This window comes from Pogoniulus pusillus, unplaced genomic scaffold (genome assembly GCF_015220805.1).
Source record: "Pogoniulus pusillus isolate bPogPus1 unplaced genomic scaffold, bPogPus1.pri scaffold_63_arrow_ctg1, whole genome shotgun sequence".
Lineage (NCBI taxonomy): Eukaryota > Metazoa > Chordata > Aves > Piciformes > Lybiidae > Pogoniulus > Pogoniulus pusillus.
In genome coordinates, this window is record NW_026974713.1 from 788,793 (window position 1) to 801,746 (window position 12,954).

At 49.2% G+C, this 12,954-nt stretch overlaps 1 protein-coding gene across 1 annotated transcript; it reads right to left on the reverse strand.

Annotated features, from left to right (window-relative positions):
- Window positions 1-3,173: 3,173 nt before the first annotated feature.
- On the reverse strand, window positions 3,174-4,225 carry LOC135174389 (olfactory receptor 14A16-like). Its single transcript, XM_064141668.1, has one exon. The coding sequence runs from the start codon at window positions 4,223-4,225 to the stop codon at window positions 3,290-3,292; it is 936 nt and encodes a 311-aa protein (XP_063997738.1). The 3' UTR covers window positions 3,174-3,289.
- Between the last annotated feature and the right edge of the window lie 8,729 nt (window positions 4,226-12,954).

Genomic DNA, 12,954 nt, shown 5'->3' on the forward strand with positions numbered 1-12,954 from the left:
AGCTGTTCAAGGCAAGGTTGGATGTAGCACTTGGTGCCATGGTCTAGCCTTGAGCTCTGTGGTGAAGGGTTGGACTTGATGATCTGTGAGGTCTCTTCCAACCCTGATAATACTGTGATACTGTGATACTGTGTGATACTCTGCCTAGAATTTTAAGTCTCTGTATGTCAACAGGGGCATCTAACGGACATGGGTAGGTTCCTCGATCATACATAGCCTGTACACACACGAGCTTTTTAATCGCGTCCGTTAACTCAGAGGAACTCATTATGTGGATCTCTGTGGGCTCTTGCCTGTCTATCGGGTCTAGAGATCCCGCCCAGAACAAAATTCTGGAACTCAACACATAATCCCCCTTGAGACCTTCACCTAGAAACACCTCCAGACCCCAAGAACATCCCTTTACTTCATCACGTGCGAATATTTCCCATAACTCATGGAGTTTTGTGCCTGAGTAGGGCCTCACTCGAGTTGTCATGGCCCCGTGTCCTTTTTTCCCTTCGAAACATTCGCATTTAAAAATGGGGCGGACGCACAGTGGCTTTTCCCTGATGCATTCCTCCTTGGAGCCGCATTCCATGTTGCTGCAGTTTGGTGCATTTCCTTCGGACCTAAACTGGGTCGCTCTCTTCTGGGGCTGCTCTCGATTGTGCTGGAGCGTTTCCGAGTGAGGTGCCATCTTGGGCATGCTGGAGCTGGGGGGCGTCCCTCTTGGCGACGGCAGCGACAGCAGGGGTGCCTTGGGCAGAAGCGATATGAACTCACTCAGTGGCTTCTCTGCCACCGTTAAAGTCTGTTAAGTCCGAGTTTTCCTCTCTCAATTGCAATGGCAGGTCATGGAATTTGGGTATAAGGGATTGGGGCTCGGATTGTTCTTCCTTTTCCCTCTGTGTCTCTTTGGAGAAATGCAGTTTTGGATTCTCAGATGGGATGATGGGATCAGAGTCTGATTCCAGTGCTCTCCTGAATGTGAGCCATTTTATATTCTCAATGGCAGCGCCATTCTCTCTAATTTGCAGTGCAAACAGTTTGTGCAGTCTCTGATACTGGGCTTCTAATTTTTCATTCTGCATTTCCAATTTCCCTGACTCTCTTTTCAAGTAACTGACTTTCTCATTTAAACTCTCTAAGGTATCTCTCATTTTAAATTTGAGACTCTCAATGATATTTTTCATATTATTAAATTCGTTTTGTGCTCGGATTATGCAAGCAGCCAGCATGGTAACTTTGCCTGTATCTGCGTCTTGCAAATCCGAGCATAATTCACTCATATTATCAGCCAATTTCTCTATAATTTGTTCCAGATTGGTTAAATCCTGCACAGCCTGTTTTAAATCTCTGTAGTTAGAAATAGATGTCATTCTGCAAAATAATTCAGTCATTCCATTCCCTGTCTCATCTTTCTGCACCATAATGCTGTGAAGGGGTTTTGTTTGGGTTTGGGGGAACTAAATCTGAGACTGAATTTAAAAGGGTTTAAATAATTTAATATTAAATACAAAGAGCATTCCCCCCCCTCCCAAACTCATATACAGTTAACCTACACAAGTTCTTTGTATGCAGTTGTGAAATTACTTTACAGAATGTCTATTTACAGCAGGAATGAGGAATTTGGTAGAGCTTTGGAAAGGTTTTGGATACAGACTCACAGCATAAAAGTGCCACTGGTAAAGTCACTGAAAGTCTATGCTGCTCGAATCGAGATCGCTCAGTTACTCACTGGCTGGAGTCACAGTCTCGGTGGTCCTGAACATATGTATAGCAAACCCACGTTGTTGACCCTCGTGGACCTGAATAGTTCAGTACAGGTATTACTGGGGCATGCTGTCTGAAGGCTTCACGGGCACGATCGAGCTAGGAACAACGGGCTAGAGTGGCAGCTGGCTGGGAGCACCTTGGCTGGTTTCCCAGGACTGGTGCGAAGTGCTGTGGGCTGGAATCATGGAGTGGCAATGGCCCCAAAGGCAGCAAAGAGGCTAGGAGCGGTGAGTGGAGGAGGGTGGCAGGAACACTGAATTGCCCCTTTTATGAGGTGTGTGCCTGAGATTGATGGTCCCCTTTGGCCACAATACTGTCCAATAAGAGTCTGGAAGCAGGCCAAAACATACCAAATAAGGTGAAATCCATGGGTCCAGTACCCCCATATATGGATAGGGCTCAGGTGGATCCCCACCCTAGGCACGTGAGCTTACACAACCTGTTTACTTCAACCTGGCAAGCAGGCAGGCCAGACCTGAAGGCACCAGGCTTGCTGTGCTCCTTTGTCCCCCTTAATTTGTTTTCCCCAGGTTTGGGCAGGACAACACCTTTTGGGGGGACAACATGTCCGGGCAAGAATAGATTTGTAAACACGGCCATTTGGGCCTATGTGGCCCTCCACATCAGGGATCTAATTTGTACTGGGACAAGGTCCTGCATCTATTGGTAGAAAAGAAGAGGATGCAGTTTGCATAGACTGTGGCCCAGCCTGCAGTTGGAGGGCTTAAATCACAGAATCTCAGAATGTTAGGGTTGGAAGGGAGCTGCAGAGATCATCCAGTTCAAGTCTCTTTATTTGTGAGAATCTGTTCTCTATCTCCATGTGCTGCTTTCACCTGGGACACAGAAAAGTTCCTTCCAGCTGGGGTGGGGCTGTGCTTTGACCTTGTGATGGGAACAGTGTAACACGAAGCTGCTCTACTTACCACTGAGCAGACCTCACACAATGTCAAGGCCATTTCTGCTCCTCACACCCCTTCACCAGTGAGCAGGGTGGGCATTAGCAAGAAGTTGGCAGGGGTCACAGCTGGGACAGCTGACCCCAACTGACTAGAGGGATATCGCAGACTGCATGACATCATGCACAGTAGTAAAAAGCCAGGGGAGGATGTTTGCAGTGATGCCATTTGCCTTCCAAGTTACCAGCATGTGTGACAGACCCTGGCTGTGGCTGAGCACCTACCTGTCATGAGAGCACCGAAGGCTTTCCTTGCTTTGCTTTTGCACACATCTTTGGCTTTACCAATTCAGCTGCCTTTATCTCAGCTTGTCTCACTTTCACGCTTCCAGTTCTTGTCCCCATCCCATGGTGTGGTGGTGAGAGAGAAGCTCTGTGGGGCTGAGCCACTCCTGGAGCTAACCACCAAGACTCCAGGGGAAAGCAGGTCAGAAAGGCAATGCTGAATGACAGCAAGTTGGAAGATTACTATTATTTAATACAGTTCCCATTTAATGCTATTCCATTGCCACTAATATTGTAACAACTGTTCCTCTGAGATACCCTGGGAGTCTTCCAGGGTGCTTGGCTACCTTACTGATGCTGAAATAATGAGCAGTGCAATATTGCCTTGAGGGAATCCTTGATTTCCTTGTTTCTCAGGCCATAGATGAGAGGGTTCAGTGCTGGAGGCACCACTGAGTAGAGAAAAGACACAATTAGATCCAGGATTGGGGAGGAAACTGAAGGGGGCTTCAGGTAGGCAAAAAAAGAGGCGCTAACAAACAAGGAGAACACAGCCAGGTGAGGGAGGCAGGTGGCAAAGGCTTTGTGGCGTCCCTGCTGAGAGGGCATCCTCAGCACTGCCCTCAAGATCTGCACATAGGAGAAAAGAATGAAAACAAAGCAGACAAAGAGTAAAGAGCCACTGACCACAATGAGCCAAAGTTCCCTGAGGTAGGCTGTGGAGCAGGAGAGCTTGAGGATCTGGGGGATCTCACAGAAGAACTGGTGCACAGCATTGCCCTGGCAGAGAGGCAGGGAAAATGTATTGGCTGTGTTCAGCAGAGCATTGAGAAAGCCACAGGCCCAGGCAGCTGCTGCCATGTGGGCACAAGCTCTGCTGCCCAGGAGGGTGCCATAGTGCAGGGGTCTGCAGATGGCAACGTAGCGGTCATAGGCCATGATGGTGAGGAGAGAAAACTCCACTGCAATAAAGAGGGGAAGCAGAAATATCTGTGCAGCACATCCTACATAAGAAATGCTCCTGGTGTCCCAGAGGGAATTATACATTGACTTGGGCAGAGTGGTGGAGATGAAGCCTATATCCAGGAGGGCGAGGTTGAGGAGGAAGAAGTACATGGGGGTGTGAAGGTGGTGGTGCCAGGCAATGGTGGTGATGATGAGACTGTTGCCCAGGAGGGCAGCCAGGTAGGTGGCCAGGAAGAGGAAGAAGTGCAGGAGCTGCAGCTGCTGTGTGCCTGGGAATGGCAGGAGGAGGAAGTGGCTGATGGAGCTGCTGTTAGACATCTGCTGTCTCTGGGCTCAGGGATCTGACCAAAGAGGAAAAGACAGCAACATGTTAGGCAAGACTCCACTCATGCTCATCCTGGTCCTTGAGCTGCATGAGGAAGGGATGGACTCATTCCCATCACTACCAACCAATGGCAGAGTTAATCCAGCATCAAATACAGCAGGAACACAGAATTGCCATGAAGATGCCTCTAGTGGTAGAGGAGAAAGTGACCCAAACCCCAGTCCCAGAGAACAAGAGTCCCATGGATAGGTGGAGAAGCAGGAAACAGCACTGCAGTGCTCCAGAGACAATGGAGGGAAGACAGAAAGGCAGAGGAGTTGGTGTGAAGCCTTCTTACCCAGCTCTGCTCACTGCTGCTTACATGATGGCACTGAAGGGCGTTTGTCATCCTTCTGTGTGCACACTGCAGGAGCCCTTCAGGTGAACGTCAGCTGCTGAGATGGAGATGCCTTCAGGAACTACAGCTGCAGTGCCCTGCACCAACAAAAGCACCATGTCAGGGACTGCAGTTACCTCTCCTCCAGTGAGCTCTTAGTCAGCCTCCCAGTCTTGGCCACCTCGAACCTCTCTCTGCCTTCCTCATCTCCAGTACTCTCTGCCCTGTTCTGCTGAGCAGAGGAGATGCTCCTGGGCAGAGCTGTCTCTCTGCAATGCTGCCTACTTGCCAGCAGCTCACTCCAGTTCAGGAGTCTGCCCCAGCTCAGCAGCAGAGGACCAGCTCAAGGTATTTTAAGGACCCCTCTAGTGGCTTTGTTGCTGAGTTCATGAACCTCAGAGACTGAGGAGCTGAAGAAACCTCTGCAGAATTCAAAGTCAGAGTCCAACTCTGAAGTTTCTTGGAGTCTTAATGGGTCCCAGGGAGGGACACTGCAGAAGTGTTCCCAGGGCCTGCTTAGATCAGCAGGAGGCAGTGGATGCAAGGGAAGCATCCCTGGAGGCACTGAAGCACCTGCAGGGGCTGGACAGAGCAGAGAGCTGGAGGCAGAGCTGACAGCTCAGGACAGCAGCTAAAGGTGGCTCTGATGCTGAGCAAACCTGGAGGGCTTTCATGAGTGCAAAGGGCCAAGCCCTGACCCCCAGCCCCTGGCAAAGGAGATCCTGTGCCTCACCTGTGCCTCTGGCCTCTGCTGGAGGCAGTGGGGAGTGAGGGTGAGCAGTGAGCAGGGCAGGACATTCTGGCACACTCTGTGGGGCATGTGTGTAATGCAGGACAGGGACTTTTCGCTCTTAAGCGGTAAAAGAACCTACTGAAGGGACAGAGGGAAGAAGAGCAGAGAGAAAAAAGAGACAGCAGAGTGACCATGCCAGAGAAACTGGAACCCCGCCCCACTTCCTGCGGCTAGGTGAGCAGTCTCCAGATCCGCCCTTCTTCACCATCCCCCACACTGTCATAGCGCCCCCCCCCCCCCAGCAGAACACACCTGCAGACGAGATGCATGACTACAGAGCTTCCTGATGAATCTCCAGAAATTAGAGGGCTAAATTCAGCTGGGATGGAGAAAGTCAGACTTGTTGCCTTGCTCCTCTGCGTGTTTGTGTTATGGGGACTGAGGGGAGTGCCGGGAATGGGTGCATGGGAGACAAATCAGTGGGAAAGGTCCATGGGTCTGCCTGAGTTGTTTCGGAGTGTTAGGTTAATTTGCATTTGTAAAGCTACAGGGTCTGGTTAGCATTTCAATAACTCACACAGCTTAGCTCCTGCCTTTTTTCTTTTTTTTCTCTTGTGTTCCTGCCTCTGTCTTGAGTGTCTGAGAAAAAACAGAAGTTTAGAAGTTGTCAGAGTAGCTCTAATACAGGGAGAGGGAAGACAAGAAAGAAACAACAGCCTGGGGGCTGGACGAGATGGAGGGATGAGGGAAAGCAGTGAAATTTGCTGCTGAGACTGCCAGCCTTCCCCCTTCCCCCCCCCTCCACCTGCGGAGCAGCTCGTGGGGCCCGTTCCCCCCCTGCCTCCTCCCTCCTTCCTTATCTCTTTTGCAGGTTTCTGCTGAAGCAGCAAGGGCTCTTGGAACTGTTTTGAGCTGGAAAATTACTGAGGCCACAATCAGATCTCAAACAATTGACTTACACACGGCCTTGACAACACTGCCAGATGTCAAAAAGTTTATGGATGATGTTCAGTAGCTTCAAAGGATACTGAGAATAACCAATGAGAACTTAGCACCATTGCTGCCTCTGTTGCAGGGCATGAATGCGCACAGGCGCATCTCCTTAACCACCCAACAGTAGTTGGCAGTCAAGTCAATAGCCAATAAATTCCTGACTGGTGTATCCACCTGTCGCCTTATGGATCAATCCCTACTATGTGTCAATAGGCAGCAACATCCTTTTGTACTCATTGCTCAGTGGCAAAAAGAAGAGAGGGAAATTGCTAGGGTAGGTGAGATGCCTAGTGCCACTGACAATGAGTGGAAAATCATAGAGTGGGTATTCTTGCCCACTCATCTAAAGACATGACATAACAGTGGTCAATTGTGGGAAGCTTTCTCCTGCAACGATCTATGGAATGTAAACATCAGACTCTGTGATGGGAAGTGTCCTTGGAGCCTTACAGGCTCCCAGGGGCCTAGGCTGAGAACAGTGAGCAACCCATGCACAGCTGCCAGGGGGTGGGATTTGCCCGCCCCCTGAGGCAGGCACTGCCCCAGGTGGCTGACCTCCTGGGTGGTACTCACAAGTTGTTTACCACAGGTAACCTATCTCTGCCTTACACTTAACTTGGGGCCAATCTGTACTGTTCACTTCTGCCAGCCCCAGGCTGGTTGTGCACACCCCCTCTGGAGGCTATATAAGCCATTGTATTGCCTTAAATAAATCGTACTGATGTACTGATGCCTAGAAGCTGCTGTCTCGAGTCGTCAGTACCCCGATCTTGCCTCTCGCCAGCCTCCGTACCCCGACAGTCAATGACATCATCACCTTATGGTGTCACCGCTAGGATTGAAGATTCATTGCTAAAAGCACCAAACAGGAAAGACCAGCACAATTTTTACTACAGCTCAGACATGGCCTCTCTCAGTGAGAGCATGAGCACTGTGCAATCCACATTACAATCCACCAACCAGATTCTGGACTAGGAGAAGGGAACCATAGAGCTGATAAGGTAGCTAGCACCAGTCAGCTCTTTCCCCCAATAAATGTGTTCAAACAGATAAAGACAGTCCTGTATTTTTGAAAGCCTTTTTGGATGATAACATATTTTGGAGTTTAGGAGTTTACCTGACACGCTGTTAATTGCAATGGGATGAGTTTGGTGATAATTCTGAGAATACCATGGCATTATCTGCTTGAATTTATTTGCTTTTTCTCGAATTTCCTTCAGCTGATAGATTTTTATGGTAAGATAAGGCCAAGGGTTTGTAATATAACAATTTGGGATTTTAGGATATAGGGATATCATGGGATGTTTTTTCTTGTTTTTTTTTTTTTTTTCTGTATATCTGGGCATCACTGGGATCACAATAAAAAAAAGGAGAAAATGGGATTAGAGGAAAGTAGGATAGCAGAAGGAAATTTTTTTCTTTTTTGAAATTTCTATAATTCCGTCATACAGACCAGGCCAGTGGATCTGTTGGCCTGGGCAATGAATATGTCTGCATTTGTTCTTGTATTTGCTTGTGTTTGATCGTTTATCTTCACAGGCCTTCATGGAGACCAGCCTGATTATGACCAGCCTGTTTTCCCTAATGTGAGCAGAAGCCTTGCTCAGATGGCAGAATTGTGAAAGGACTTGAAAGGAGCACTGACATGATGATAGTGTGTGTATGGATCATAAGGTTTGGATCATGGTTCATGAATTTGGGCATTTTCACGAGATTTGATAGCACCTCTTGTAAAGGCCAATGCCCACTCAATTGGCACAGATGGCGATGTGCTTGTTATCTCTTTGCAAGGGCCCTGCAAAAAGATGAGAAACACTGCCTTAAATTCTAAAAGCAGATAAAGGATTGTGGGGAAAAGGCCTAATAGAATAGCCTGAAAGCAACATCTGGGGCATATCTTTGTATCATATTTAGAAATTGTTAGTTCTTATGCACAATAGTCAGACGCAGCTCATAGCTAAGGAGTGTGATGAGAACATCAAGATTTCTGAGAACTACAGAGTGAATCCAGAACTGTGGGAGTCTGAGGAGGAATATTGGACAGCTGATACACCTGCGAATCTACAACATCAACTGCCACACAGAGCCAGCGAAGACATGGCACACCTGCACTCTCCTGTGACTGTGATGTTTGTCTGCACTTTTGGGTTTCTGAACAAATGACTTACTGTCACTTGCAGAAATAGCTTTTGGGATTGTTATCTAAGCTTGGGTTGTTAGTTTGCCAAACTAATGCTGCTAACGAAAGCTCTAACAGGTTTATTCTCTTTCCGATATTAGCACTGTTGATTTGTAGCTGTATCATTCACCCCTGTGTTGAACAGCCTATGTAAAGTTGAAGATCAAGCTCAGGTTGCTCAAATGAAAGAGAGGGAATTGTTGGAAAGATTCTTGCTAGCAGAGGACACAGAAATGATAAACATGAGCAACCCGTGCTGGGACCGTCCTTGAGCCCATCTTTGGAGTTAAGATACCAGGCACTGGGTAGCACCCCCCACATGCAGCTGCAGGGGGTGGAGCGCAGCTGCAGGTGGGCAGAGTTTAGCCAGCCCCCAGAGGCTGACCCTCAGATTGTTATGGTATACTGACCTATCCATGCCTTACATGTAACCCTGTACCCTCTATGTGTAACCAATCTTGGTGGAGCACGCCTCTTGCTAGAATGCATATAAGTCTCTGCATCACGAAATAAAGTGGATTATGACCATCTAACCATATTGGTGACCAAAGAGTCATTGTACCCAGGTGCTCCACCGACGTGTTAATACATGACATCACAGAATCCCTTCTAGTTGGTTATAGAGTCCTGTCATATAGATACATAATCGCTTCTCTGGCATCACTCAGCAGTCCTGATGATGTCACAGAGCCCTCTCTATGACATAGTCACGGAGGGGAGAAATCAATTGGGGTGAGATAATGTTCTATAAACCAGATATATATTAAACTCAATGTTCTGGACTCTGCCACCCCCAACCCCTGTATGTTAATATTGAAATGTTCTACAGGGTTATGATAACATTCTGGGATAAATATCTGCAGTGACTTGTTCATAACCAGCAAACATTCAAACCATGAACAGAGAGAGGAGTTTCCCCCATGGCAAATACCGTTTGGGCTCTATTTGCTATTTGCCCAGCAGAGTGGGCTGGAAACTGATTCTGCTGTGTGGCAGAGACCACAGATATTACAGAGGCATTAAAGCTTTTACTCACAACTCTTATTAATCAATAATCACCCTCCAGGGCTACGTCACAGCCTGTGCCAGTGTCCAAACTTCAGGGGATCTCTGCCCATGGACTTTGAGTCTGGAATCCTCCCGACTAAGGGGAAAGGATGAATCTTCTCAGCTTGTGGGGAAATGGCAGTCTCTGACCTAGTTCTCCTGGCGAAGGATGCAATCTCTGCCCTTGTGCTGCTGGCTTCTTCTGGATGCTCTGTCCAGGGATTCTTAGGCAGGACATCAGGTGCAGGAGAAGGATGCTGTGCTGTCTCAGCACAGTTCTCACGTGGCTGGCAGGCCGCTCATGTGAAGACAATCCAGAGTCTGCCTCCTGGTAACTCAGCGGCAGTGGCGCTTACCAGGCAAGGATGGGCAGCAGCATGCAAGGTGTGCAGGGCTACTGGGAGACTTTGAGCTCCACATATATACAGGCAGGCTTAAGTGAGCTCTGCATCTCAGTACACAAGCAGGCAATCCATGTACGGAGTCTGAGCTATGCAGGAGAAGTCCGAGCTGGGGGTCTGAGCACCTCTATTTATTGACTGTGGACCAAGATTAATGGTCCCTTGGCCACTAGAATGACCAATCAGGTTGGCAGTCAGCCAAACCTTACTATAATAGACAAAAGGCACTTGCCTGGACTTTCCAAATATGGTGATCACATTGGCTGACACCAGGGAAGCAGGAGCTGGGTGTGCGGGGCTTACACAGCCTGTTTACAAACACCTTATACAACACAGACCCTAGGCAGGCCAGACTCCGTGGCACCAGGTCTGTTGTCCCCCTTTGTGCTCAGCTAGGGTGCTGAGAGAGCTGGCAGATGAGCTGGCCAAGCTGCTCTCCATCATTTTCCAGCAGTCCTGGCCCACCGGAGAGGCCCCGGGAGACTGGAAAATGGCCAATGTGATACCCATCCACAAGTCGGGTCGGATGGAGGAACCTGGGAACTATAGACCCATCTGCCTGACCTCAGTGCCAGGGAAACTGATGGAGCAGGTTATCCTAGGGGCGATAACAGCGCACCTGAGGGATGGCAAAGGGCTCAGGTCCAGCCAACATGGATTTAGGAAGGGCAGATCCTTCCTCTCCAACCTGATCTTCTTCTATGATCAGGTGACCCGCTTGGTGGATGTGGGGAGGCCTGTGGATGTGGTCCATCTGTGTCCTGGATTCCTGTATACCCCTAAATTCCTCTGCTGCTGTGAGTTTGGGGGAGAGGGAAAGCCGCCTGGCTCCCTGCAGGCATGAAGGGGGTGAGCAAAGGGGTCCTGCCCGCACGAGGAGTGCCCTGTGCAGTGCCCGCACTGGAATTGGGATGGGATTGGCTGTGCGCTTTTGTGCCTAAGGTGTGGTAACTCTGCCCTTTGTCTAGAGAGGGTATAAATATTAGGAGGCTTCCCGCCTTTGGGGGTTCCCGCCTTGGAGTTCGTCCCTGCTTGGAGTTAGTTACTGCCTGAACCTTCGTGCTCCCCCACCTCTCTCGCCTCGCCTTGGATGCAGAGAGATCTTCAAAGACTGCTTCACCTATTGACACCCTTTGTAAGCCTAACGATTCTTAATGGTCCACCTGCAGCCACTGAAAAGGGAACAAGAGAGAGAGAGACAGACCACGAGGAAGTCAGCCTGACCGTGAGTTATTTTGGCTCAACTTTATTAGTAAGAAAATGCTATTAATTAATAGCTAAAGCCTTTTCCAACTTCTGACTTCCAAAATAGTCAGATTATCGATGGTATCCCTATAGATAATTCTCATGTGACTGAATCTGCTAATTAAACTAAATTAATCTTTGTATATATAGTTTTGGGGGTAGGTTTTTAGGAAAATAAAATAACTATTTTTGTATAAAATTCCCGACTCGGCCACACGTTAATTCCTGCCTCCACAACAATCTGGACTTCACCAAGGCCTTTGACATTGTCCCCCACAGCAACCTGCTGGCTAAGCTGTCAGCCCATGGCTTGGATGGCAACATTCTGTGCTGGGTTAGGAACTGGCTGGAGGGACGAGCCCAGAGACTGGTGGTGAATGGTGCCACATCCAGCTGGTAGCTGTCACTAGTGGTGTCCCTCAGGGATCAGTGCTGGGCCCCATCCTCTTTAACATCTTCATTGATGATCTGGATGAGGGCATCGAGTCAGTCATCAGCAAGTGTGCAGGTGACACTAAGCTGGGGGCAGGTGTGGCTGGGTTGGAGTGCAAAAGGGCTCTGCAGCAGGACCTTGACCGCCTGCACAGATGGGCAGAGTCCAATGGGATGGGGTTCAATAGCTCCAAGTGCAGGGTGCTGCACTTTGGCCACAACAACCCCATGCAGAGATACAGGCTGGGGTCGGAGTGGCTAGAGAGCAGCCAGACAGAGAGGGATCTGGGGGTGCTGATTGATACCCACCTGAACATGAGCCAGCAGTGTGCCCAGGTGGCCAAGAGAGCCAGTGGCATCCTGGCCTACATCAGGAATGGTGTGGCCAGCAGGAGCAGGGAGGTCATTCTGCCCCTGTACTCTGCACTGGTTAGACTACACCTTGAGTCCTGTGTTCAGTTCTGGGCCCCCCATTTTAGGAAGGACATTGAGATGCTTGAGCGCATCCAGAGAAGGGTGATGAGGCTGGTGAGAGGCCTTGAGCACAAGCCCTATGAGGAGAGGCTGAGGGAGCTGGGATTGTTTAGCCTGGAGAAGAGGAGGCTCAGGGGTGACCTTATTGCTGTCTACAACTACCTGAGGGGTGGTTGTGGCCAGGGGGAGGTTGCTCTCTTCTCTCAGGTGGCCAGCACCAGAACAAGAGGACACAGCCTCAGGCTGCACCAGGGGAGATTTAGGCTGGAGGTGAGGAGAAAGTTCTTCACTGAGAGAGTCATTGGGCACTGGAATGGGCTGCCCGGGGAGGTGGTGGAGTCGCCGTCCCTGGGGCAGTTCAAGGCAAGGTTGGATGTGGCACTTGGTGCCATGGTCTGGCCTTGAGCTCTGTGGTAAAGGGTTGGACTTGATGATCTGTGAGGTCTCTTCCAACCTTGTTGATACTGTGATACTGTGATACCCCTGGTTTACACAGAAAAACATGTCCTGGCAGGGCAAGGCATGAATAAGCCTATTTTTGGGCCTACAGGCCCTCCGCTTTGCTTTCTAACCCTCTGGACGAACCTCCATTCTTTCTTGGGACTAGGTTAGGGTTGAGAGGGGTAAGGGAAAGGTGAAGGGGGTGGTTGAGATCCCCTCCTGGAGACTCAGGTTGCTGGGAGGGGAGTTGTGTTGCTGTATTACATTTTACCTTGTCTATTTCTGTCTATAACTGTATATACTGTAAATATCTGCTTGTACATTGTGCCAGCTGTAAATAAATACCTTCATCTATATTCCCAGAGCTGGCTGAGTCTAGTCTGGGTGATTGCTAAAGGTGG